Source organism: Neopsephotus bourkii, unplaced genomic scaffold, assembly GCF_033783945.1.
Source record: "Neopsephotus bourkii isolate Nb327-2 ecotype Australia unplaced genomic scaffold, CSIRO-AGI_Nbou_v1 NB_1749, whole genome shotgun sequence".
NCBI classification, from domain to species: Eukaryota; Metazoa; Chordata; class Aves; order Psittaciformes; family Psittacidae; genus Neopsephotus; species Neopsephotus bourkii.
Window position 1 is genome coordinate 6718346 of NW_026902223.1, and position 25492 is coordinate 6743837.

Genomic DNA, 25492 nt, shown 5'->3' on the forward strand with positions numbered 1-25492 from the left:
AGCAATAGGCGGCTGCAGCTCTGAGCTGTGCCCTGGGCTTTGCAAATGAGTGGGGTTCTGCTGTTTTAAATGTGTTTCTGACACAGAATCATCACAGGAACATCAGCCAGGGGAGCAACAACCTCACCTGAGGCTTCCCGCAACCAGGACACGTCACCATCCCCTGCTCTCCAGGCCTCCTTACCCAGGTTTTGCCATGAGATTTGCTAAGCCGTGCTTGAAGCCTTGGACACCGCGGAGCGGGGGATCCACTTCAGAGACTAAAAGCGTATTATAAAGCTGGTTTTGTACATCAACATCTCTCCTGGGTGAAGATGCCCGAGCCAAGGGTTAGGGAAACCCAGGGGGGGATGCTCATTCGCCTGTCACTGCAGCACCGACCCCCTCCACACACCGAAACACCCCAAAACCGGCTCTGTTCCGCGGAAGGGAAAAGAGTCACCCCAGATGGGACTCGAACCCACAATCCCTGGCTTAGGAGGCCAGTGCCTTATCCATTAGGCCACTGGGGCTGCGTACAGACGCCTTTTTTTTTCAGTGCCGTGACTTAACTCTCTGCTGGCCAGAGGGGACGCGGCCGCCATGAGGGGGATGCGGGGCCTCCCTCAGCACCAGGCAGCGCCGTCCCCATCTCTGCCCACAGCGCAGGAAGGAGACGATGTTGGGGGCACGGAGACCCCCGCAGAGGGCCCAGCTCCGCCCGCCGGGCCTCAGCCCGCAATCCCGCACCGGCAGAGCGGGAGGAGCCCGTCTCCACCGCCGGGTCCCGCTGCGCCGAGCCGCGCCCCTGCTTTCCCCGCTCCGGCAGCCCCGTTCGCTGCGGGGGGGTGGAGGGCAAAGATTGGCTTTTGCGCGGCCCCAGTGGCCTAATGGATAAGGCACTGGCCTCCTAAGCCAGGGACTGTGGGTTCGAGTCCCACCTGGGGTGGGGGCGGCTTTTTTCTCCACCTCCTTGCATTGGAACCCCAAGGGAAAGCATGGGCGGAAGGGGACACACACACACACACCAAACCCTGTAACTCACCAGGCGCTCCCTGCAGCAATAAAAGCCACATCCTGACCGACCCTACCCCTTTATTCCATCCCCGGTAACCGGCAGCAGCTGCTGCTCAGCCCTCACCCTGTGTCGGGCTCCGGTTCGTCCCCACCGCCGGCATAGGGCGCTCTGAACCGCTAAGCACGAATGGGGTTTGCAGGGCAAAACGCCTCCCAAAGCTGCCCCAGCACAGGCACTGACACCCCGGGGTGCTCTCACCCCAGGGGGGGCCGAACGCTGCACCCCCTTAAGCCATCGGCACAGCGAAATTAAACGGTTCGAGGCTCTCCCGTGGCTTTAAAACAACCACGAAGGGACTCGAACCCTCAATCTTCTGATCCGAAGTCAGACGCCTTATCCATTAGGCCACGTGGTCCCCCGTAGCTCTGCTTTGGGGACAGCGGCAGACACCGGGGGTACCAAGGAGTCCCTGGCATCCTCCCCATTCCCATCCCGTCTGGGGTCATGGCTTTTCCTCATGCCCAGCACTGGGTGGGGGGTTCCCTCCTGCCATGGGACTCCATGTGCTAATTGGTCATCACAGACCCCTATTGCCACCCGTTCTGCCAGTTTACCCTGTATGTGCTGATGTCTGCAGCTGTGACGTTCCCCTCCTGCCACCAACCCAAGCTGTTCTGAACACAAATATAACCCCAAATGCAGAGCTGACACCATCCAGGAGACACCCCCAACGCAGAGCAGCTGGGGTCACCCTCCAGCTGCCAGGGGCACACAAGTCCAGGCTTTCCCTGCCACATCCCCATGGAAAGGCAAAGCCAACACCATCACACCCAGCTGAGGCTCTGTGTGAGGGAGGGAAGCAGTGCTTGGGCATTACTGGGAAAGAAAGATGGGGAGAGCCAAGACCCTGGAGACAACTTGCTCTTGACAGTGACAGCATTCAGTGTGATGGGCACAGAGTCAACGAGACACAGGGAGGGCATTTAGCCCCTGTTCATTATCAATAACACCTCCTGATGCAGCTCAGCTTCTCCCTATACCCTGCATTCCACATCTAACCCTTAACAAACCTGCCACAAGGCAGGAAGGTGTTTTAACCTCTTCTATATCCATGGGAGTTTTGGGGACACGTTGGCTCCTGGGGTCCCTTCAGCTCAGCTTCAACCAGCACGGCTTTTCTGCCATGCCTCAAACTAAAGCTGAGCAGGAACACACCGGAGAGCAAAGCCTGCAGGAGATGAGCACTTGCCATGTGCCTGGGCCTTCAGCAGGTTTGCTGCTCTCCGAGTCATTTCCTCCCACACCTAAGAGGGAAAAACTACTTAGAAAGAAACTTTACTTTAGGCTTTACCAGTGTGGTCTCACCCTGACCACAGCTGCCTTTTATAATCCATTAACTCTGGAGGAAAAGACCCTCCAGGTAGCTTTTTAATGCAACAAACCTGAGGTCATTACCCAAAAGACACTTATGAGGAGGACTCTGGTCCCCGGGCAGCAAAGCCAAACTGTGTGACCCCAGTGGCCTGCCCCTCACTGAGATGCAGTTGCTGGCGGAGGGAAGCATCCTTCCCATCAGAGCTTGTCCTGCTCCGGGAAGAGGTTGGTGCGGTACCGGCAAGGTTCTCATCCCCCAGCATCCACTGGCTTTCTGTTGGGGGTCAGATGCAGCTGATGGCACAGGGAGCATCCAGAGGAGGTAAAAATGCAGCTGAATTCCCTGCAGAGCCCTGAGCTGACACAGACCCAGCTCTGCCCAGACAGGGCTAATTAAACAGTGTTAACTGCTCTGCTTCTGCACCTTCTGGGCCACCTGGAAAGAAGCCCCAGCCAGAACCATCCTTTCATTAACACCTCTCCAGATATCATCCTTTCATCAGCAGGTCCCAAGCATCCACCTTTGCACTGAGGCCCGGGGGCTTCCCTTCTTCATCAAATCGTAGAATCCAGACTGGTTTGGGTTGGAAGGGGCCTCATCCAGTTCCAACCCCTGCCACTGGGGATACCTTCCACTAGAGCAGCTTGCTTCAAGCCCTGTCTTTTTCATGGGCTCTAAGCTGTGATCACTGACCAGGAGCAGGTAACAGCATCATCCCAACGCCATCGTGTACAGCTCCTGTACAGCAGGCTGTGTATTGCAGTCGTCGGCACAGAGAGCAAGCCTGGAGCTGCTGGGGGGGAACTCACTGCCCCAAAACACGTACAGTGCACCGAGCCGGGCAGCAGCAGCAGCAGGAGGAGGAGGAGGCTCGGCAGCTCTACGCGGGCCTGGCTGCGCTAAACCGGGGAGAAAACGCACAGAAACGGGGTTGGCAGCAGCAAAACGTTGGGTGCTCACCCCAGATGGGACTCGAACCCACAATCCCTGGCTTAGGAGGCCAGTGCCTTATCCATTAGGCCACTGGGGCTGCGCACGGCGCGCGCCCCGGCCCGCGGGAACGGCCCGGCCCCGGCGCTGCGGGGGCTCGTGGAGCCCGCAGGGGAAAGTGGGGGGGGAATCACCCGGGGGTCCCGGGGAACGGAGCCGGGATGCACCGGGAGCGGTAGGGCCGGGCGGGCGGACACGGGGCCAAACCGGGTTCGCTTCTTCCCCCCACCCCGCCGGGGGAAGAGGCGAGAAGGGAGAAGCGGGAAAAGATGGAAATGGGGAAGGGAAAAAAGGGTCGACCACGAAGGGACTCGAACCCTCAATCTTCTGATCCGAAGTCAGACGCCTTATCCATTAGGCCACGCGGTCAGTCGTAGGGAAACCCCCCAGCGGTGCTGCCTACCCCCAGCCCGCTCCCGTCGCCAGTCCCACTGGGTACCCCGGGATACCGGCACGGAGCATCCCGGAGCACGCCCGGGAAGGATCCGCTGTCTGCAGGGCAGGGGAAAAGCAAGGGTGGGATTCTCCGGCTGCGATCGCTGCGCTGGAGCCTGGGACGGTCCCGCAGGCAGGGCCGGGATGCTTTGCTGGGGAGAGGCAGAAGTGGGGTGATGCGGAGTATAGGCTCTCACTGAGCATCCAGGTCATCCCATCACCTCACCCAGCCTCGCAAGAGCCACAGGGTTCGGCCTGCCTCCCTTCTTTGCCCCCCATATGAGCTGCTGCGGGAGGGATGCCGTACAGAGCATGCAGATCCTTGCTGCAGCGGGACCCAGTGGGTACCAACGGTTTGCAGAGCAACAGGACAGGTTTGCATCTCCAGTGTACTCACATCACACCAGCTTCTGGCAGATCCCACCTCTAGTGATGCTATCACCCACCAGCGTAAGCTCCTACAGCCAACACAACCATCAAGCCCCAGCACGGAGATCACCTCTGCTTCTCCTTGTGCCCCTTATATGCAATCCAAACCCACTCTTGTGGCCCATATGCTTCCCACCTCCTATCTCAGACACAGCCGCACACCACAGTGAGATGCCACCTCGGGTGCCCCAGCAGGATGGGGCTTTCAGGGCAGACAAGAGTTGGAGCTGCTCCCCTGCAAGGGAACCATCACTTGGAGCACCTCAGGGTATCACTGACATCACGGCAGTGATGGAGAGGAGAGCAGCTGAGGGAAAGAGACAGAGATGTTAAAAGAAAAGGTCTTTGAGCCTTTAATCTTATCTGTGAGGGCTCGGAGAACAGGACCTCAGGAGGCACAAACACATCAGTGGGTGTGTAAAAGGCTCAGTGCTTTGTGAAATGAGGACATCCTCCAACACCCACAGCCTGGGCTGCTATGGAGCAGGACCAGGCTTGAAGAAGAGCAGCCTCTCCTCTGCCTCCCTCCTCCCTTCCCATCACACAAGCACTAATTCCTGATCCATTTCAGTGGGGTTGCAGCAGCCTCTCAGCCCAATAAATGAGACAAGATTTGCTTTGAGTAGCTCTGGCTCCTTGCCTTTTCTTTGTGGAGATGGGCCCTTTTCTTTCCTCTCCCTCAAATCGTTGGGGTTGGTTTAATGACTTTATTTTTGCCTTCACCACAACTAAAGGCTGCTCCCCTGAGTGCATCAGACCATTAGCAAGTCCTTCCTTCCAATGCAAATAAATACATAAAAAGTCTAGCTCCTGCTTACAGCACATCCATCCCTCATTAATAAATAGCAAATCAACTTCGACACAACGAGTGACGTGTCCTGCAACTGCTCATAAGACACCCGGGTACCATTTGTCTCCTTATTTAGAAGCAGGAGATGATGCAGCGAGCTTTTATAGCTATCCTCACCTTCTCTCTTGGGACAGGTAAGTGCAACAGGGATAGAAAAGCTTTGAGGAAGTCTGTTCTCATCTGCATGAGAAGGGATTTGCCTGTGTTAATGATGGTTTTCATCCCCACAGCTCCAGGCCCTTTCTCTTCTGGTGCATCTCTCACACAGGTTAAGAACTGCCTGATCCTTTCCTGATTCAAGTGGAATTGTTTTCTTTAGCAGGGGCTGCTCCCAGGTACATCTGCACCTACTACGATGTGGTTGAGTACCTGAACATCTCCTCCCACAGCAAGCTGCATGCACACATACTGCCCAAGACAGACTTGAACGAGCCTGTGGAGGTGAAGATGGATTTCATGCTGATGGCTATTCTCTCTGTGGTAAGGACCCAAAACCCCCATTGAGTCTTTATAAGAGAAAACTGGGTAATCCCTAGGTTGGGATCTGGGTCTTGTGCCAGGCAGGGCTGAGCCAGCAAGGCCACAGGGGTGAAAATCAGCCCCTTTGACTTCAGCTCCCTGCTGTTATGGAAGTGGGGTTGGAAGATCCCGAGTATTTCCTCCCACCTGCTCCCAGGAAGAAGGGCAGAGGCAGGTTCAGGGGACCTGCTTCATAGGAGGCTCTAAACCCAACCCCGCAGAGTGCCTCAGCTGAGCAATGCAATTGCAGGGCACTGGCATGGAAATGGTAACCAAAACCTGTTTCTTTATATACCCCATTGGGCTGCTCCCACTCTTCATCTGCAAGACCAAGACCCTTGAGCTGAGCCCTTGCAATCTGTGCTGCCTGCTGCAATAGGGCGATAGGGGCAGGCTCTGCGCTCTGCATGGGATGTACCTAAGACAGTCAGGAACATGTTCCCTTTTGTTTCCCCAGGTCGAAAAGCTCCAGACGGTCACGTTTTACTTCGTTTTGAACCTGGTGGGTCCCTCGGGAGTGTTTCTCTGCTGTGACACCCAGCACAGAGGCTGCTGCTCAGCCCCCGCGCTCATTCCTCCCCTCTTTTACCCCAGGAGTGGAAAAACACTTTTGCAACCTGGAACCCACAGGATTTCTGTAACATTTCCAAAGTCGTTCTGCCCATGGAATCCTATTGGTCTCCCCCCATCTTCATTTTAGAGCGGTACGTTCCCCTTTTGCTTTTATCTACTGCCTTAAGAGAGATACAATGGAATTAAAGTGCTGGTGTTATTGTAGGAAATGGGATAAACTCATGTGGTTAAAAGTTGTTCCCATGAACTCTCTAAAGCCAAGAACCTTGTAATTTAGGTTAATGGTGACCACGGTTCATACAAAGCACTTTGTGGCTCTGTAATACTGTAACATCACCAGAATGTCCCACTTGGGCTGTAGTTAAAGCTGAGGAAGCAGCAGAGACTGGATGAAGCAACCCTTAGCAGTTAGTTGTGAGATACAGGATGAGCTCTGCGGGTCTGATAGCGATGGGCACCAGCTCTTTAGCTGGGATGGAGGAGGGAGGCAGCTCTGCAGTGAGCAGAGCCACCACTGAGCCCTGCCCTAGATGAGAATGGAAGCGAAGGAGAGAGGAAGGAGCTCAGGAGGATGTGCAGAACTACAGACCTCAGTTCAGAGGCACTCACCAGCCCTTCCTCAAGCCCAGGTTTCCTCCTCACTGCTACATCCTATAGGTGGGTGACGGCACAAAGCCCCCATGGAAGGATGCTTACAGCCCAGTGAGGAGCACCCCAGCATCCTGGAGCTCCATTGTTCTCTGCTTTTGTTTCCTCCAGAGTGAATGGACAAAACGCCAACTTGGATTACATGAGCATCACGCACAACGGCAGCTTCAACTCCACTCAGCCCTTCCAGGTGACCTTAACCTGCAGCTTGATGATCTTCAAGTTCCCCTTCGACACCCAGACCTGCAACTTGAGCATAGCCTCATTTCTCTACCCAGGTACAGCAGCAAGCTGGGCTTTACCGCATCAGCTGGGCTAAACTTGCAGGGAGGGGAAGAGATGGGATGGACCCCAGCTCACTCCTGGGTGCCAGCACCACAGGCTCACAATGGGTTAGTGGGGTTGAGGTCATGTAATTCATGTGGAAATGAGGTAGAACACTGTATTCTGTTTGGCACGTTTCCCAGTGGCATCTTGGGATTTATCTGGATGCTCTGTGGCAATTCCCCCTCCCCAGGACAAACCAAGAGACCAGGTGGCTTCCTGCAACAAGGCTACTGGTTCACATCCAATTTGGCTCCTCCTTAAACATACCTCAAAGGCATGGATATGAGAGGAGGTTAAGGACAGTTTCAGGGGTCCAAACTGCACTCAGAGCTCATCTCAACAGGAAGGGGTGAAAAATAAGCAGAAGTAACACAAAACCCTCCAGCTCCAGCACAACTATCCTAATTTCCCCTCTGATCTACATTCCCAAAGGTCCAGCCAAGCCTCTTGACCGGAGTCCACTGATGGGCAAAGAAACCCCAGGAGTGCAAGGAATGCTGCCTTCCCCATCTGCAGGCACCCTTGGTTGGGAGGGAAATGGAAAGGAGATCTCTGACCCCTAATAAATAACCTCAATTCTACAACTTCTCTCCTCCTTTGCCTCCTGCCCAACAGCAACAGACCTGGTTATGAAGACGAAGCGGACACCAGAGGATATGATGAGAGACAGCCAGAGTTACTTCCTAACTGATGGAGAATGGAAGTTCACCAACCTCAGCATCGTTGAATACATGGAAGACCTGGATGATGGACAGTTTTCTGTGGTCACCTACATGGTATAGCAATACTTTCATGTTAGATTGCACTGATTTGCCACCAAAAGGGGGAAAAAGCATGAAACGGCGATTTTCTACATTAGAGAACAGGGCTTTGCCCAAGGCAGAAAGTTATCTCCTGCTCACCTGTATTTTGTCCATCTTCTCCAACAGATTTCCATGGAGAGACGACCCACTCTGTATATTTTGAACCTGATCCTGCCAACATGCGCCCTGTATCTGCTGGACATGGCTGTGCTGTTTGGACCCAGCTCTCTCGAGGAGAAAATCGACTTCCAGATTGCCATCATCCTCGGCAGCTCCATGCTAGCTGTGATTCTCAACAACATCCTCCCAACGTCCTCCAACAGACCCCCTGTAATAGGTACTCATCTCAATAGGAACTAGCTGGGTTTTACACAGGTACCAACCCTGAAGTTGGGGCCTAAGCCTGAGCCTCACCCTTGAACACTGTCAGGGATGGGGCAGCCACAGCTTCTCTGGGCACCCTGTGCCAGTGCCTCAGCACCCTCACAGGGGAGAGCTTCTGCCTGATGTCTAATCTAAATCTCCCCTCTGTCAGTTTAAAGCCATTCCCCCTTGTCTTATTCCCACAGGACCTTGTCCAAGGCTCTGCTTCAGCTTTCTTGTAGCCCCTTTAGGCACTGGAAGGCTGTTCTGTTTCCCTATTGTCCTGCAGTGGTGTTTTTCCTGGGCACCTTCCTCCTCATGATCATGGCTGTGTTAGACACCTTCCTCCTGTTGCACCAGAAGCACAAATCCCTCTACTTAGACAAGGTTCTCAGAAGCTTCCAGCAAGGTAAACCCACAACCTCTTAGACCAGTTGGTTTGGTGCATTTTACCGCGGGTTCCTTTGGGCGAGGGTTGGTTTCAGTTGTGGCAGTCACCCACCAACGCTGACATCTGCTCTTCACAGATGTGCACACCAAGCTGACAATGAGAACCATGGCCAAGCAGAGCACAAAACACCTGGCCAAGGATGGTGCCCAACAGCCAAACCTTCCCAAGAAGGCCCAGGGAAAGGGACAACCAGCCAAGCGCCATTGGCAACCACAGGAGCAGGACCTGTTCCTGCCTGCTCTGGAGAAGGTGCTTCTCTACAGCCACTTCTTCCTGTCCCTGGTTTTCTTTGCTATTATTTCTGTTAAATGGAGCAGCTGAAGCCCAGCTCTGGGTCAGTTGCTCTTCCCTGCATTGCTTCTAACCCTTCTGTGTAGCTTTTATCCAGCTTCATTCATTGAGCCGCAGTTGTTTCAGTAACACCATCACAAAGACAAATCCACAGGGTGTGAGATCTGCATGCTTAGCTCTTCATGCTCTGTTCAGCAGAACTACATCTGCTTCTTAAAGCACTGTGTGGCTAGCAAGGTATGTCAATAAAGCAGTTGTGAAATCTAGGGCTAACACCTCCATCCTATTCCTCTGTAATTCTCACCACACGCATGACCAATGGAAAGGGATTTAATGCCCATCTCTTACAGAGATGTTTCCATTTTGGGGAAGGGTGTTGGAAGAATCCCACCTCAGATAATGAAATAAACCAGTGCAAGTCTGAAGCATTTGTTTCTGTGAGTTTCAGTGAGCTCTGCACCATCCAGAAACCAGGGACAGAGAGAACAGGATCACCAAGGTTAAAGAGGTGATAGGTGGGATGTTTCAAACAGATAAAAGCTCTTTTTTAATGTATCTCAACACATCTACATTATTTCAACTCCTTTTGCAATTGGCTGTATTTAAACCATCACAACCAACCTAAAATCAACCCTAGACCTTCTTGCTGTAGAACTCACATCTCCCACTGCGCTGCACATCACTACGAAACACACCCCAACATCATAAAAGGCTTTATACCTTCAACTCCTATGCAGCTAGTTGCCTGCAATGGCAGAACTACATTCCCTGCACCACGCAGTAACACAGGTGAGGAGACAGTTTCGTTACAACAGAACTCAGTTTGATCAAGAAAGAATCCTGCCCTCGCTACAAAACCAAGCTCACAGGTAGAAAAGACAAAACCCAGTGTGCTGTTTGCAAGCTCATGTATTGCTCCTCAAGACCTTGCAACCGCATGTCCAAGATCTAAGGCACAGACAGGAGGAGGAGTACTTTATTTAGATGACCACAGAGTCTGAGAGCTGTTAAACAAACCGCTTCTGGACAAGTTTACAGATCAGCGATTGGCTTGTGGGGCCAGTACGGGTATTTCTCCTTGTCCAGTCTGGTTTCAGGGAAGGCTTCATGTAAGTCTTCAAACGTCATCTGTTCAAAGGGGATCATGTTTTTGAGCTTCTGGAGCTTGAAGTGGGAGCAGAGATAAAACGTGTTATAAATCACTTATCAGCAAGAAAGAGCAAAGCACACCCCCAGGTACGAACAAGGGTTAAAGGCAATATTCTCTAAGCAAAGCCCAGGCTTACCTCTTGCTCGTACTGGGCGATACGAGCTTTGGAAGCCTGCACATATTCCGCAGCACTCTTTGCCTGCAGGAAAGGAGAGGACACCGTGGACATGGTTATGATAAAGACAGTGACCTAGAGTGAACCTGCAAGCCTGTGCTTGAAGCTGGCATTAAAAATCTTCATCATTACACTAGGACCAAATCCCAAACAGCCAAACCATCCCATGTGCAGAGATCCTCTTGCTCATCCAAAAGCCAGAGACACTGAGCATCCTTCAGATCAGGCTGCCCTGCCAGTGCAGATGCACATGAAGAACATCTCTTCCCTCTCACCCTTTTCCATCCCCACAGATAACCCTGGCATTAGGGAATATTTCAAACACTTACAGCCTCCTGCTCTTGGGCATTGATTTTGGAAGTCTGTGTATCCACTGGCTCAGGAATCTTCAGTGCACTGAACTGTCAATCAAAAGAGAACATCTTAGTTATGCAGTTTGATTAAATAATCCTTCACACTGAGCTCATTCCCCCTGGCAGCAGGGGAGCATTCCCTCCTTTCTTCCCAGGATATACTCACAACCATGTCAGTTAATGGGCTTTCTAAAACTGATCACTTCAGTGTGACTGTGAGCTTAAAGCCATTAGTCTGTATTACATACTACTACCAGGGCACACAGTGCTACACACATTCACTGGAGAAAGCATTGGAAGGAAGCAAGAAAGTCTAATAGCAAAGAGTTGACACATGGCAGACTGTTTTCAGCCAGGACAAAGCTTCCAGCTCCATCTGAGGCCAGTGAGTCCTCCCAGTGCCAGGTCAGTTTTCATAGTGTCAGTTGACACCACCTGCCCGTCAGCACAAGCCTTGCTCCTGCCTTTCAATTCCTGCTTACAAACAGGGTAACGAGCCCTGCAGGCAGCACATTTCACAGTGTGCAGAGCCGTACTTGCTACCTCCTTCCATTCAGTGAGTTAGAGAAACAGGTCAGATGTTTGCCTCAGGAGAGGCACTGCCCAAATACACTGCTGCAGCCAAAAGAACTTATCAGGTTTTCTTTCACCAGCCTTCTCAGTGCATAGTGCCACAGGCTCCCTCCTGAAAGATGAGCGCCTCAGGGTTAGTGATGCTCACTTGCAGGATGCAAAGCCAGGGCCCCTTCTAGCCAAAACCGGCCTCCTCTGCCAATCCTGGTGTTTTCCTCCCACCACCAAAGACATTCCCCATTTAAACCTCCATAAGGCAACACGCTGCTTACAAAGACTGACCTTCTGCTGGAACTCATCCACCATGCCAGCTTTAGCAACAGCAGACTTGTAGTAGGCCCAGTCAATGGTCGGGGGCTTCTCTGGCAGGGCAGCCAGCCTAAAGGGAGAGATGAAAGAAGTCACAACCAGCGCTCCATGGTGCCATCATTTGAGCTCTGCCACAGTTACTTAGAGCCTGGTAGGTTTAGTTTAGATCTTTTCAGCTCCCTCATTAGCAAGCAGCAGTGAACCACTTCTGTAAATCCTTGACACAGGCTTCTCTATACAGACAAGACAAGAAGAGCCCAGCCTGCAGCCCTGCTCCATTGGAAACCACTGCACAGCATCTCTGTGAGCACCCCTGTAAAAGGATCAGGCAGTTCTCACAGCACTGCGCTAGAGGTGATCAGCAACATTAAAGGGACTTGTGTCCAGCAGTGGATGGTGAAGGATGTAAAGAGTCACGAATGCATACAGCATTTAATGGACAACAAGGCATGGGTTTGGTTCTGAACACCAAACTGCTTGCACAGAGCCCGTTTTCACACTTCAGCCATTGTTTTACTCCGAGGAGGATTATGTAAAGGTGATTTGCCACAAAAAGCCACCGGCAGCCTCGAAGGTGACCTGTTTAAAGCCCGTGAGGACACTCCTGTAAGCCCATAGTTACCAACCCCGGCTTAACCCAGCACACAGCCGGCTCAGCTGAGGGGCTGAGCCGCCCCACGGGCAGGCGCGGGGCAGGCACTCACCGGGCCGACAGCGCATCGCTGCGGGTCTTCAGGGCGTTGAACATGGGCCTCTGGCTCGGGGGCACCCTCTCGGCGAAGGCCGCCCAGTCAATGGCCTTGATGGCAGCTCTGCGCCCCGCCATGCTTCCGGCTGCGCCACGGAGAGACAGCACCAGGCGGGTTACACCGCGGGGAGGGCAGGGGACGGCAACCGCGGGCACGGGGAGGGCGGCGCCGGGCCGGGAACGCGGCACCGGGACACGGGGACTACGGGACGCGGAAGCATCAGGGACATGGGGACACCGCGGTAGAGAGCGAACAGGAGACAGGGGCACCGCGACAAGGGGATACGGGGCTAACGGGGCACCGGGACACCGCGACACGGGGGTAACCGGACACGGGGATAATGGGACACGGGCTAACTGGACAACGGGACACTGCGACACGGGGCTAACAGGACACCGGGGCACCGGGACAATGGGACACGGGGCTAACGAGATACGGGGACACCGGGACAATGGGACACGGGGCTACCGGGGCACCGAAATACGGGGATAACGGGACACGGGGCACCGGGTCGCGGGGGCACCGCTCCCAGCCCATCCCCGCCACTGCCTCGCTCCCCCTCCATGTGTCCCCCCCACACACCCAGGCCCGTCCCGTCCCGGAACCCCAGGGCCCCCTCCCCGGTTCCCTGCTCCCCAGCCCCGCTCTCACCTTCACTGACCGCCACCGAGCACCCCCGGAAGTCCCGGCCCCGCTGCCCAATCAGGGCTCAGCCCTACCGGAAAGCGTCGCTCCCGTCCGTGCCCGCTGCGGCCGCCGCCCGGAAGCGCTCCCCGCGCCGGAAGCGGGGCGGTGATGGCGGCGCGGCGGCGCTGAGCGGCTCCGCCATGGCCGAGCTGGCGGCGGCAGCGGAGGGGCCGCCGCGGGGCCGCACGCCCAGCCCGGGCCCAGGGGGAGCGCCGGGGCCGCCCAGCCCCCGTGCGGCCGGAGCGGCGGCGGGCTCCGGTGCGGCGCTGTCCCCGCCCGGCGCGGCCCGGCCTCCCGCCGCCGCCTCCAAGTGGGTCCGGCTGAACGTCGGCGGCACGTACTTCGTGAGCACCCGGCAGACGCTGTGCCGGGAGCCCAAGTCCTTCCTGTGCCGCCTCTGCTGCCAGGACGGGCCCGAGCTCGGCTCCGACAAGGTGAGGCCGCGGCGGGGACCGGCCCCGGCAGCCGGTGCCGCCGGGGAGCAGCGCCCCGAGCCCGGTGTATGGGTTCGGTGTCCGCAGGGCCCTGGATCCCCATGCACGGCCCTGGTCCCGCGGTGTGGCGAGGCCCTGCCCATCTCCATAGCAGCCAGTGCACTGCCGTGTTCCGCAGGGCACACGTTGCTCTGGTACACGCCATCTCCTCGTCCCATATCCTGCCCCACCGTTACATGGCTGCTCATATCCCCAAGCGCGGGGCTTAGGGTCTGCCCAGTGCTGGTGACAGCCGGGTGCTCCTCCATCTCTTGCCAGGACACAGGTCCCCCTCAAGGAGCAAACCAGCAGCGCTCCCATGATGGTTACAGCAGGGAGGAAACAAGAAGGAAGCTTTCCTAGAAATAAGAATGTGTTTTTGTAATCCTATATTCCACTTTGCTGTCATAAAGACCACAGTGCGTGTTCCTTATGAGTGCACAGCTTGGAACTCATTGCCATTTGTCATAAGGGTTTTGCAGACAGTTACACTTGTACTTGCAGGTGTGCTGTAGGAGCTGCAGCACCAGGTTTTGTACGTGCTTTGTGGGTAGGGCAGACTGGGAGTCTGGTCTTTGGGCACTCTGTTCAGAGCTCGATGGAAGTTGTGATCAAAGTAGGAGTCACTGCTTCAGTGAGTAGAGGAGGTGATGTTTCAGAATGTCTCTTTTGGTCTTTTATTGCTTTAGGGCAGGTTGACTGCCAGGAGAAATGATGCATTAAAGCGGGGTAAGGGAGTGATACGGAAGAGTTCTGCACAGGGTTTGTCAGTGTTCCAAAGTTGGCTCAAGAGATGCTTTTGGTTGTGAATTGTTGGTTATTTAACAGTTATTGTGTTGCTGGAGCCATGGCTGGTGCATTGCAGCGTGTACTTCCAGTAGCAGAAAGGAGTAAACATGAGCGACTTCAATGGTTGCATTCTGTTCGCTGGAGCTGGAGATCCAGTTTTCCTCCAGAGCCCCCCAATCAGATGAGTCTGCAAAACAAATTTAGGCAGCAGACAACTGCCAGCTTTTGGTTCTTATTATTGCAGTGAAGAAAACCTAAGTTAAGCCCTGCTTTTCTCTCCAGATAGTAAACTCCGTGTGTAGAACTGGTTAATTCGAAGCATCTACAAACATTCTGAAGCTGCAGCATTTGTGGCAGAGTTCAGCTATTGAAAACATAAATGTTGGTTTACATGTGGGGTCACTAACACACCTTTCACAGGCCGAGGAATCCTGGTTCTTAAAAGGAAAACTGTTCCATTTATTGTTTTCAACTGAAATGATTCTTTGCCACTTACCCATCCCCTCTTCAACAGGACGAGACAGGGGCGTATCTCATCGATAGAGACCCCACCTATTTTGGTCCAATACTGAACTACCTCCGACACGGGAAGCTCATCATAAACAAGGAGCTTGCAGAGGAAGGTAAGAGAAGAACACTGGGGAAGAACTGACCAGTGGTTTTCTTCCAGCCTGGGAGCATGGAATCTGCAGCACATTCAGCATGTGGGATTTTCTCTGGGATGGATTTGGAGTCAGGAGCAGCTGTTCCACCCTCATAGCAGAATCATCTCTATTCTACCCTGTATGAAGTAACAGAATCTATGTCTGCTTTTGCTTCCTTCCTTAGGGGTACTGGAAGAAGCTGAGTTTTATAACATTGCATCTCTCGTGCGGCTGGTGAAGGAGCGGATACGGGACAACGAGAACAGAACCTCTCAAGTAAGCACAGGGATATTTGTGTTTCTGTAGCACAGCAGGAGGACAAGTGTGGCTGTCAGCACTTCTAGTAGCAGTCCCTTGGTTTAGCAGTTATCTTTAACTGGAAGAGTGAGTACTTTCAAGTAGATCCAGGGCACAGCCAGGAGAAAGCATCCATTATGGTTCCATAAGCACAGAACACTGAGCCATCTTGTTAGTGCTGTAGGGAAGGACAAGGAAGAGTTAAACAAGAGAGGCCAGGAGCAAAGCTGGGTAGCTGTAAAGCAAAACATGCTGCTTGGGTAGGTAACGAGTAGTTAAAACTCTTCCTTCCCTAAACCATTTTCTTCCCTTTATATCCATGTGAGGCAATGTTCCCCATTGCTGCTCAGCTGATAACACATCCAGGAGATTCCATTGCAGAAGAGAAATGTTTTCAAAATGCAGTAAATGGCTTTGGAAGCCAAAGAGGTTTTGCTTTTAGTAACTCTTAGATGCGTAGAAGGCTTTTAAGAGAACTGTGCAAACCATATGTACCTGTTTTAGGATCAGTTGGATGGTCAGAAGGACAGACCCTCAGGGCTCAGACTTCCTCAGATGACGAGACAACAGAGCAGGAGATGCTTATTCACTTTCTAGCTTGATACTAGTATAACAAGTACTAACCTCACACTTTTCTTCTCCCTGCCTTAGGGACCTGTGAAGCATGTGTACAGAGTCCTGCAGTGCCAAGAGGAAGAGCTCACACAGATGGTGTCCACTATGTCCGATGGGTGGAAGTTCGAACAGGTACTGCTACCAAAGAACTGTAGAACCCCTTTGAAAGCTGCATGTGGAATAAGCAGAGTTTGGTACTGAATTGCACTTCACACTGCTCTGCTCTTCTGGATAAGCAGCCTGAAGAGAGCAGCAGTCTGCTTTGTCAGGGAAAGGCAGAATTCACCCAAACTGCAGAGAGATGTAATTTTCTCTCGGTGTTTTCTGTACTGTTGTCAAATCCCAGAGCATGACTTCCCTTCTGCGTTTCATAACATAGACCAGGCCCTGGTGCAACAGTTTAATACAGGAAAATTAATAGAGTCATATAAAAATACTCAACTTTTCTGGAAGCTCAAAGCCACAATTCCTACATTTGCAAAAGAGGCACTGAGTGACAGGAGAAATGCACTTCCTGCAGAAGCCTTTCTAATGCAGCTGGGTTTGGGACTAAGTGTCACTGAAGTTGCATAGGGCATTAGTTCCACATTTGGTTTCTGGAATCAGATACAGTCCTTTCATTTAAGAGGATGGAGAACTGGAAACCAGCTGGCCTGCATGTTAGTGCTCTATTAAACTGCAGAATAGGCTATGAATTACAGCTCTTTGTTCCCAAGTAATCTAGCTTCAGTACAGGTGGATGCTATGGGAAATGTGTGCTGCCACAAAGTGAGGCAGAGGATGAGCAGCAGCACTTTGCATCACTTGTTCATGTGTATCTGTTCCGTAATGCCTGAAAATTCCTATTGTATTGTGGAGATTTACCCAAAAACTCTTGCTCCTGGGAGCTGGTGGTGACATGTCGTGAGCAAGAGCCAGCAGCTGCTTTATGGAAGTGCAGTTCTCCAACAGCCAGCAGAATTTGCCTTTCACACATGCATGTGTACAGCCCCAAAAGTAGGAGACCCTACACAGGAATCTGCATCCTTGCATCTTTTCTGGTCCTGCTTTTCATGTGTAATGAGAGGGTCAAGACACCAATTGTAAGCAAATGTTACTGGGTTCCCTTCCAGTTCCATCCCTCCGCCATCCACAACCTTTGCACAAATCCACACCAGCTTCCTTCCTGCACACTGCAGGCACCAGGAACATCTCCTGCGTGTCCTGCTCCAGCACACTCCCACCCTCAGGAGCTGGTTTTGCCTTCCCCAGGACTCACATTTCAGACACCCCAAGGGCAGGAATGAACAGGACAGACAGATACAATGCCTTGGTCAGGACTAGACCTCACACAGCAACACAGCTTCTCTGCAACTTTGAGGTGGGCCAGACTAGGTCACAGAGTGGGAACATGGCAATGGTGCAGCACCGGATGTGTCCCCTGCTGGGAGGCCCATTGTAGCTGCAGCCTGTTGCCAAAGCTTTGCCCTGATGTGCACCCCTGCATGGCTTCTACCACTACCCCAAATCACACCACTTGGCATGCTGAGATGCGTTAGGAAAGACAGTAACAGATCTACGTATTGGGAACAAAGAGAGCCCGTTGCTAAATCTTAGCCTGGATGCCAATGATGGAACAGAGCAGATATTCCCTTTCTGGCCTCTTTGGATTCAGTCACTTTGTAACACCAAAAAGACCGGTTCAGAAACCTGCGGGAAAGCCAGAAACAGTAAAAGCTGTTGCAGCCTCATTTGTCAGGATTGGGCTCTCCGAGGAGCACGTGGCCTTTCAGGTTCTCTGTCTTGTTCTATTCAGTCCTGCTTAAATTAGGATGGAAAAGAAATTTGCTATTTTAAACAGAAACCCATTCTTGTGTCCCCCTACAGTCCCATAGTCTGGAAAACTGCTGTCTTTATCAGAAGAGGCTTTGTTGAGTAAATAGTCATGTGTGGTATTGAGGTATCAAAGAGATTCAACTCTCAAAACAGGAGCAGGGAAGCAAAAGGAAAAAGATAAAAACCCTTTATAATCCTGTGGCTATCTTTTGGCATCAGCATAAACATCAAAGCCTGTTTAAAACAGTACTGGAGGTCAGGCAGTACACCAGCCCCCCAAGTGTTCCTACAGCTGCACTGTAACCACATAGTCATCTGTCTCAAAGATGGAGCTGCCTCTTCTAAAATCCATTAGGACATGGAGGTTAGGGTGCACGCTGCATATTAAAGTTTCCTGGTATACACGATTGATACAAGTCCTGTTGCTTTCTTCAGATTACTTAGATTTGTTATCTAGAAAGCAGAACTGAGCAGTAAATGATAAATTAGCTCTGCACTCCAGGATGTCCTTTTAATGTAATAATGATAAATGAGACAGATGGGATTTCTTGGATCCAGTCCAGACCCCTCATCGCAACAGTAATAGAATATAATCCCATTTATACAGATATCAACTCCATCTTGACAGCATCTACATAAAGAATGGTGCCAGTTTGCCTCATGCCCCCTGGTTAATCTAACATCTGTCTGTGGTAAAGAACTGCCTTTCCAGATTTTACACATCAAAGTCACAGGGCAAGTTGAGAGTAGAGAGCTCAGTGGAGCCTGGACCAGGAAGCCTGCATTGCCCACCCCATGTCTGAATTAGCTGGATATTATGTGTGGCAAAATATATATCTAGCAAAATACATATAGAGAGAGGGAAAACTACATGATGTGTCTTTTTGTGCCCTTAGTGATTACCTGGGACATGTTCTGTTGTGTTCAGCATTAGTTTCAGGCTGGGATTTCCTCCTGGGCTCCAGGTGCCAGCAGAGGGCTCTGGAGCTCGGCTGTGTCCCTGCCTTACACACACAGCAAAGCCTGTGACACAGAAGGCCATGGGGAGACACTTGAGATCCAGAATAGGTTCCACTGGGCAATAGTGGGAATAAAGCAGAAGCCAAGACTTACCGATATTCCCTTGGTGATCTCCCGTTGCACAGCTCATCAGCATTGGATCTTCCTATAACTACGGAAACGAAGACCAGGCAGAATTCCTCTGCGTTGTGTCCAGGGAGCTCAACAATTCTACCAATGGCATTGTCAAGGAGCCGAGCGAGAAGGCAAAGGTGAGGCATGGGCTCAGAGGTGTTGGCTTGAATTCTGCTTTGCAAAGAAAAAGCTGTACTTACAGTAGCAGTTCCTGTGTACCAGCTTTCCTATGTCCTCTGTGCATGATCTTTCCCTCTTGGAAGATGTTATGTGTTACTGACAACGAGAGCCAAGGCTGTATGTTTCAAATCAAGACAAATTGGAGAGAGGGGCTTGGAAAAGGCAGCCAGCATTGCAAGGACCTTTGAGACTGGTCACATTTTGTGCTTGAAGGATGTTGCAAGGAGAGACAGACTGTTTCTCTCTTCAAGCCGCTCTGTGATACCAACAGAAAACATCATTCTTAACTCCTGGGAGGCAGCTAAGCAGGATTTCTAGAGAAGGGGCTCAGTCTGCTTTAAGCAGCCTGTCATTTGTTAGGCTTGTAGCATAGAAGCCAGCAAGATACACTCATGTTAACTCTGTCTCCTTTCTCTGCAAAAAAACAAGGACTCTGAGCATGAGCTTCTGCATCTAAACTTGTCCAAGGTGTTTATAGAAACCCTCTTCTTTTCCAGATTCTTCAGGAGCGAGGATCCCGGATGTAATTCCAGTGTCCACTCCATTAACACTCCCAGATGTCAAAGGGCAGCCCAGCTGGGCAGAGCGCCTCTCCGCAGTGCAACCTTGCCCTTGTACAGTAACCAAGCTAATGCAAAGCAAAGCCGAGCCTGTCCTGCCAATGGTGAATAATTCTGGTCATAACCAAAGGCTTCCCTCTTACCCTGGAAACCTGGGAAGGAAGAGACTTTTCCAGTGGGATGGTCCTTTCCACAAGTATTTGGTTTCTTTTCTTGCCCAGCGCTGTATTGAGTTTCTCCACCAGCAGCTGGGCCGCATTCCCAGTCGGAGCCTTTGTGAAGGTTGCTCAGGTCCACAGGCCCATGGGATCAGTCCCACCTTCCACAGGCTGGTGCAGGTGGGAGGATCTGTATTTGAGCTGTGCCATTTCTTGCACCCAGAGCTGCCACCAAGAAAGTGCAGGGACCTTGCAGTGCTCCCCCTCCTGATCAGCCACATCCCCCCCCCGATCAGAACAGGGCTTTGAAAGGAGGAACAAAACAACCACGAGTTAAAAAACCCACACAAACTTCTCCATTCTTGCTTTGTATTTGTTCCTTGTTCAATTCCTAAGAGCTAAGTTTAGATACTATGGGGAGGGGAGTTGTGTGTACACCTTATGTGGGTCTCGCTGTTAACACTATTACATACGGGCTCCTGGTGTTTCCCAAAGCCCATCACTTCGCATGCATAAACAGAGACCTGTGTTCACCCAGAGTAGTGATAGAGTGATAGTTGTCCTTCACGCTTCTCTGCTGAAGAGGAGCAGTGACATCTTCCCCTCCAGCACCCTGCCATGGCCATATCTTAGCCTGGTGTAAAGTCACAAGGTTAGGGACTTGCTGTTGCCAAGTTCAGCTTTGCCTTGTTTGTCTCCAGCAGCGTGGGCTCTGTCTCCTTCCTTCTCCCCAAGGGAGGGCTTCAGACAGAATCTCTTTTGTACTGTAGCAAGCAGGTAGGTTTGTTTTAACCCCTGAGATCCTTTGTGGAGGAGATCCCCTTACTTACAAGGAGCGATTTACCTGCAGCCCCCTCGTGTCCCCACCTTTAGGAGATCACCTCAAATTATAGAGGGGCAGCACAGAGTTGGGGTGGGGGTTGGTGAAAAGTTGCCAAACTGTTGTAATGTTTCTTGTCCAAAGTGATGTGTCAACTTCTGTGACTTTTCTTTCCTTATTTTGTTCTGAATGCCTTGGATGGATGTGCAAAATGTTCGTTTGTGCCTCTTTTGGATTCTGATCTTAGCCAAACTGCAGTCACTGGTTCCCTTCTGTTAACCTGTGCCATCCCTAACCAAGGGCATGTCCCTCCTAGTCTGGTAAATGGAATTACTTAGCAATTTGCTGCATGTTTTTCCCCCCTTCATCCTGGCTTTGTTCTCTGTAGCCCAAGGGTCCAGGCACTTGGGTCTCTTTGAGTCAAGTCCCAAACTGACATGAAAGCGCAAAGCTTCAGAGAAGCTGGAATTCACAGACATGGGTAAGCTCAGAGCAGTTGGTTCTCAGTAAGGTATCAGAAGATTCCTCACCTGGACTGAGGAGTTGGGCTCCATTTTGGAGGACTTCAGCTACCTGTGGTCTCCTTAAAGCTTTGAGATAGAATTAGGCAGGTTTCCCATCTTACCACTTGTTGCTGACAGGGCCTTGCAGCAGCGTTTCCGACGGTCCAACAACCAGTTTGGCAGACAAGACATGCAGCGAGGACACCAAGTGACACCACTGCACTCTGCCTCTTCCCACTGCTTCTGTATGCCATCTTGCCTGTCCCCTCCCATCCTGCTTTGCCTCATTCTCAAGAAAGGTTGATTATTGATGCTAGTTTAATCCTGGTAACAACAGACTGTGCCAAATGTCTTTGAGTGCACCTTATGTCAGTTACAGGCTGGTGAAGTGCAGCTGGCTTGCCATCACGCTGAAGAACCCAGCTCCTCTTCTGCTCTCCATCTTCCCTGTTTATAATGTGGTGAGATGGTGCTGGTGTGATTAGACCATACGCCTTGGCTGGGCCTAAATAACACTGTGATGTGTGTAGAGATCTCTCTTCTGTCAGTATCTTGTAGCCTCGCTCATTGTCTGCTTGTGCTCACAGCTAAGAGGTCGAGAAGCACATGTAAGCAACTTAGCAGCCTAAAAAAGCCCTTGGACACTCTCATCTGTCTTCTTTCCCTTCCTTAGAGGAGGGAGTTTCTGGGAACTGGTCAGGAAATCCCAAACTAAAGGCAACAGGAACTGGTTGAGCTGCTTTTGTCACATCGATGCCAGTTGAGCACCTTGCTGTTCAAGCTATGGAGCTCAAAGCAGAGGGAGGCTTTCTGTCCAGTACAGCTCAAGTAGATAACAATGACACATCCTTGCTTGCTTGTATCACCAGAAATGCCGTCCATGGGGAAGCCCACCAGAGGATTGCCTGATACAGGAGTGATGCGCTCCCTCCCTGTTCTGAGCCACAGAGAGCCTAAAAGCTCCCATTGCAGCTAACAGAGGAGCTGTTTAACTCACGTGCACAGGAAAGGCTTTCAGAGTTGCATCTTGCTTTTCCCTTCCATGCTGCTTTCTGCAGTGAGGATGTGCCAGGGGATTGAAGACTCTGGGTCCAATTGCAGGGTCTTTAAACTCAGCAAACCAAGTTGATGGTAAGAGACCAGTCGGTACTGGACACTGGAGCTCTTGGGTGATATTTAGGACCAGGTATGACTTCCATCCAAAGCAGGTACATTCCCAGGAGGATTTCTCCTTTCCCAACTGTGCTTGGTCACCTTTACCCCGAGGACCAAGGCTAGTCTGCATTATGCACCAGTTGCATCCCTTCTGTGCTCAAGACAGGGCTTTTCCTTCCATTGCCTATCACTCAGTCACAACTATATCAAAACTAGCACCGAATCAGGATGAAATCTGTCCAGTTCACTCCAAAACAGGCAGCGTGCTGTGGTGAGTAGGTGTAGATCTACTGGATATCTCAGAGCGTTTGTGCCTCTTGGGAAGGGTCATGTTCGAGTATGAACCCTGGCAATGGCGAGTTCGACGCTTTGGGTTTTCAACACATTCCCAGTGGCCTAAGATTGTCCCATTATGGCAAGACTGGAAAGAACCTCTCCAAGTGTCTTTGTCTCTGCACATTTTTAAACACAAAGCGGTTTTACTCAGGGGTGACTGAGTGGGCTGAGGCAGAGGGGGCCTGGGGGGGGGGCTGCGGGGCGCTGGGCCGTGGGCTCCCCACCTTTACCTGCGAACCCGGAGGTTTTGTACAGTTTGTGTCAGTGCCCTTTGCTACCGGTTCTCTTTGGTTATTAAATGTGTTTGAATAACAGGCGAGATGCTGTGAGTGATTGAGCGAGTTCTTGGCTTTCCAATAAAGAGTCTGAGATGGGTTTGAACCGGTTGAACTGAGGGGTCTGCGGCTTTCTCTGCATCCACACAGGGATGGATGCATGTGGGGAAGGAAACGTGCTTCTGCCTCCATTTATAGCAGTGATTTGCTAAGAGGTGGATATAATTAGATTTGGGAGTCCTTGGTTATATTCAGAGACCAGGCTGGACAGAGCCTTGGGTGACATGGCCTAGTGTGAGGCGTCCCTGCCCATGGCAGGGGGTTGGAACTGGGTGGTCTTAAGATCCTTTCCAACCCCAACCATTCTGTGATTCTCTAAAGGCAAACTGCAGCATGTTTCTGGTTTTCCATTATAAAAAAGAATTTCAGCTTCTACATTTTATCGTTTCCACTGACAACCCCAAGCAAGCAGAATGTTAATACAAGCATTAAATGTGAGTAGCTAAGAAAGGAAAATGCCTTTTTTTTGTCAGCTTTTGTTCGCTAAACCCTTACTCAGTGCTGGACCAGCACATGTGGCAAAGGTCTGGCTGTTCAGACAGCTTCATCCCTTCCAAAGGAGCATGAGCAGCAGGTGAAGGGAGGGGATTCTCCCCCTCTGCTCTCATGAGGCACACATACACACTCCCCTGCATTTCTGTGTTGAGCGCTGTGGTCTCCAGCACAAGGATACAGGCCTTTTGGAGTGAGTACAGAGGAGGCCATGGAGATGCTGCAAGGGCTGGAGCGGCTCTGCTCTGGAGCCAGACTGAGAGACCTGAGCTGGTTCAGCTTGGAGAAGGTTCTGGGTAGACCCTAGAGCAGCTCCAGTGCCTAAAGGGGCTGCAGGAAACCTGGAGAGGGGCTTGGGACAAGGGTCTGTAGGGACAGGCCAAGGGGAATGGCTTGAACCTGACAGGGGAGACTGAGCTGAGCTCTTAGGCAGAAGCTCTTCCCTGTGAGGGTGCTGAGGCGCTGGCACAGGGTGCCCGGAGAAGCTGTGGCTGCCCCATCCCTGGCAGTGCTCAAGGCCAGGTTGGACACAGGGGCTTGGAGCAAGCTGCTCCAGTGGAAGGGGTTGGAGCTGGATGAGCTTTAGGGTCCCTTCCAACCCAAACCAGTCTGGGATGACCACAAGAGACCGACACTGAACACCCACAGCAGCCTGCAAACAGCTCTCCACATACCCCACAAGACCAAGTACACACGGTTCTTGCCATCACCAAGGCAAAAGAGGGAGTGGACATAAGAAAAGCAACTGCAGTTTCTTCAAGGCAACTTACTCTTGCATCCAGAGGCTGCTCTGGGCATGGGCATTAGCCCAGAAACCCTGGAGGATGGTTTAAATCACTGCTCTATTACCCCCACCTCTGCTACCACACACGCAGAGCTGCCAGTGTTTGTGTCCTTAGTGTGACTGGGGATTAGCTGGGGTTTAGTTCTTCCCTGTTTACACAGCATTGCAGCTCGAATGCCTGAAACAGAGGGACCAACAGATGGACAGGCAGCGGGGAGGCAGAGGCAAACCACAGAGTCAAGCTCTGGTGATGCCAAAAGGTGGATAACATCAACAGTTGAGGCCCAACATGGGGAGAGGAGGAGGGTGGGAAGACAGGGATTAACTCAGTCCTTTGACTACAAGTGGCTGTTGCTGCTGTGAAGCTACCCTGCAGGTACCGTGCTGCCTCCATCCCCACCGCAACAGGAGCCTCAGAACAGAGCTGAAGGAGGTTGAGACAACCCCAAACCCGGGTTTAACACCAACACCATGGAAGACAATGAGACTCTTCCCATCACAGGTTGCTCACAGGGGCAGAAACCACGGCTGAGCCCAGTCACCACATAGCATGGGCTCATCTGAGAACCTCCCTGCCCCATGCCCATGTCTCTGACCGCAGGTCTGGGCTGCAGTGAACTTGCCCAGGGTGAAGCCATGCTCAGGTGCTGGCAGCATCTTGGGCAGAGGCAGGAGCTGCAGGGCTGGCCCTGCTGGCACCACCTGTGCATTCATTCATTCACATTCACAAGGTAGGACTTGTCAGCAGATGGGATCACAGACCACATCCAAATCACAGCTGGCACACCAGGCCTCCCTGCTCTCCACTGTAGGGCTGTCCTATAGGGGACATAAGGACATATGAGCCACATAAGGACACCCAATGCCACATCACCGGGCAGAAGACACAAGTGTCTCTCAGTGGTTTCTGCTGAAGCCACAGGTTGGAGCTGCCAGAGCTTGGCACCATCCTTCCCTTTCCCATCAAAGCCTGTGCAATGCATTTAACTCCTCTTAGAAACCATTCCTTCACACTGCAGAGCACACAGGTGATGCCCCAGTGGTACCAAGCAGGGAGAGGCTCTGCAGCACAGGCAACAGCATCCCATGTGGTCATTGTTACCCTGCCTAAAGTACCCCTATACACCAGCTCTCAACAAGCAGGTTCTGCTGTTGCCAGGCCAAAGCTCAGCTCTCCCTATTGCCAAACCCAGGCTGCTCTAGAAGGGAAAGAGAGGGGTGGTTTGCTGCAGAACTGGCCTCAGCAGAGGGTTAAGGCTCTTGGCTGGGTTTGCCCGAGCACCCCAGGCTGCCCCAAGATGTGAGATACCCACTGCAGGCACCTCCATCCATGGAGCTGCGCCACGACCGAGGCA

The 25492-nt window shown here is 52.1% G+C and overlaps 3 protein-coding genes and 5 non-coding genes across 10 annotated transcripts; 3 read left to right on the forward strand and 5 right to left on the reverse strand.

Moving 5' to 3' along the window:
* Positions 1 to 439: 439 nt before the first annotated feature.
* Positions 440 to 512, reverse strand: TRNAR-CCU (transfer RNA arginine (anticodon CCU)). The gene has a single exon. It is a non-coding gene; the product is annotated as a tRNA-Arg (tRNA).
* A 343-nt stretch (positions 513 to 855) lies between these two features.
* On the forward strand, positions 856 to 928 carry TRNAR-CCU (transfer RNA arginine (anticodon CCU)). Its single transcript has one exon. It is a non-coding gene; the product is annotated as a tRNA-Arg (tRNA).
* A 411-nt stretch (positions 929 to 1339) lies between these two features.
* TRNAR-UCG (transfer RNA arginine (anticodon UCG)) lies at positions 1340 to 1412 on the reverse strand. Its single transcript has one exon. It is a non-coding gene; the product is annotated as a tRNA-Arg (tRNA).
* A 1917-nt stretch (positions 1413 to 3329) lies between these two features.
* Positions 3330 to 3402, reverse strand: TRNAR-CCU (transfer RNA arginine (anticodon CCU)). The gene has a single exon. It is a non-coding gene; the product is annotated as a tRNA-Arg (tRNA).
* Positions 3403 to 3658: 256 nt separating this feature from the next.
* Positions 3659 to 3731, reverse strand: TRNAR-UCG (transfer RNA arginine (anticodon UCG)). The gene has a single exon. It is a non-coding gene; the product is annotated as a tRNA-Arg (tRNA).
* Positions 3732 to 5122: 1391 nt separating this feature from the next.
* Positions 5123 to 9576, forward strand: LOC133225019 (5-hydroxytryptamine receptor 3A-like). 3 transcript variants are annotated; one of them, XM_061377000.1, is made up of 9 exons: positions 5123 to 5210; positions 5396 to 5556; positions 6053 to 6097; positions 6190 to 6299; positions 6928 to 7094; positions 7759 to 7919; positions 8073 to 8283; positions 8599 to 8718; positions 8837 to 9576. In XM_061377000.1, exons 1-9 carry the CDS (start codon positions 5162 to 5164, stop codon positions 9079 to 9081), a joined length of 1269 nt encoding a protein of 422 aa, XP_061232984.1. In that variant the 5' UTR covers positions 5123 to 5161; the 3' UTR covers positions 9082 to 9576. The 3 variants fall into 3 exon arrangements, with proteins under 3 accessions (XP_061232984.1, XP_061232985.1, XP_061232986.1); XM_061377001.1 differs by having other exon boundaries at positions 5148 to 5210; positions 5307 to 5556; XM_061377002.1 differs by lacking the exons at positions 5123 to 5210; positions 5396 to 5556 and adding an exon at positions 5787 to 5863.
* A 368-nt stretch (positions 9577 to 9944) lies between these two features.
* Positions 9945 to 13154, reverse strand: ATP5PD (ATP synthase peripheral stalk subunit d). Its single transcript, XM_061376962.1, has 6 exons — positions 13012 to 13154; positions 12316 to 12445; positions 11585 to 11681; positions 10706 to 10777; positions 10338 to 10400; positions 9945 to 10215 (listed from the first exon to the last, which is right to left on the reverse strand). Exons 2-6 carry the CDS (start codon positions 12435 to 12437, stop codon positions 10084 to 10086), a joined length of 486 nt encoding a protein of 161 aa, XP_061232946.1. The 5' UTR covers positions 12438 to 12445; positions 13012 to 13154; the 3' UTR covers positions 9945 to 10083.
* An 18-nt stretch (positions 13155 to 13172) lies between these two features.
* KCTD2 (potassium channel tetramerization domain containing 2) lies at positions 13173 to 20873 on the forward strand. Its single transcript, XM_061376960.1, has 6 exons — positions 13173 to 13481; positions 14824 to 14932; positions 15138 to 15229; positions 15902 to 15997; positions 18826 to 18951; positions 19492 to 20873. The coding sequence occupies exons 1-6, from the start codon at positions 13188 to 13190 to the stop codon at positions 19519 to 19521; spliced, it is 747 nt and encodes a 248-aa protein (XP_061232944.1). The 5' UTR covers positions 13173 to 13187; the 3' UTR covers positions 19522 to 20873.
* The last annotated feature ends 4619 nt before the right edge of the window (positions 20874 to 25492 follow it).

Bases quoted from the DNA above. Each gene is read 5' to 3' on its own strand.
- LOC133225019 (XM_061377000.1), top strand. From the start codon at position 5,162: ATGATGCAGCGAGCTTTTATAGCTATCCTCACCTTCTCTCTTGGGACA. The intron at 6,098-6,189 runs GTGGGTCCCTCG...CTTTTACCCCAG, and splicing joins TTTACTTCGTTTTGAACCTG to GAGTGGAAAAACACTTTTGC. The intron at 8,719-8,836 runs GTAAACCCACAA...TGCTCTTCACAG, and splicing joins TCTCAGAAGCTTCCAGCAAG to ATGTGCACACCAAGCTGACA.
- ATP5PD (XM_061376962.1), bottom strand. From the start codon at position 12,437: ATGGCGGGGCGCAGAGCTGCCATCAAGGCCATTGACTGGGCGGCCTTC. The intron at 10,778-11,584 runs GTCAGTCTTTGT...TTTGATTGACAG, and splicing joins TGGATGAGTTCCAGCAGAAG to TTCAGTGCACTGAAGATTCC. The intron at 10,216-10,337 runs GTAAGCCTGGGC...TCCCACTTCAAG, and splicing joins TCGCCCAGTACGAGCAAGAG to CTCCAGAAGCTCAAAAACAT.
- KCTD2 (XM_061376960.1), top strand. From the start codon at position 13,188: ATGGCCGAGCTGGCGGCGGCAGCGGAGGGGCCGCCGCGGGGCCGCACG. The intron at 13,482-14,823 runs GTGAGGCCGCGG...CCTCTTCAACAG, and splicing joins CCGAGCTCGGCTCCGACAAG to GACGAGACAGGGGCGTATCT. The intron at 18,952-19,491 runs GTGAGGCATGGG...CTTCTTTTCCAG, and splicing joins AGCCGAGCGAGAAGGCAAAG to ATTCTTCAGGAGCGAGGATC.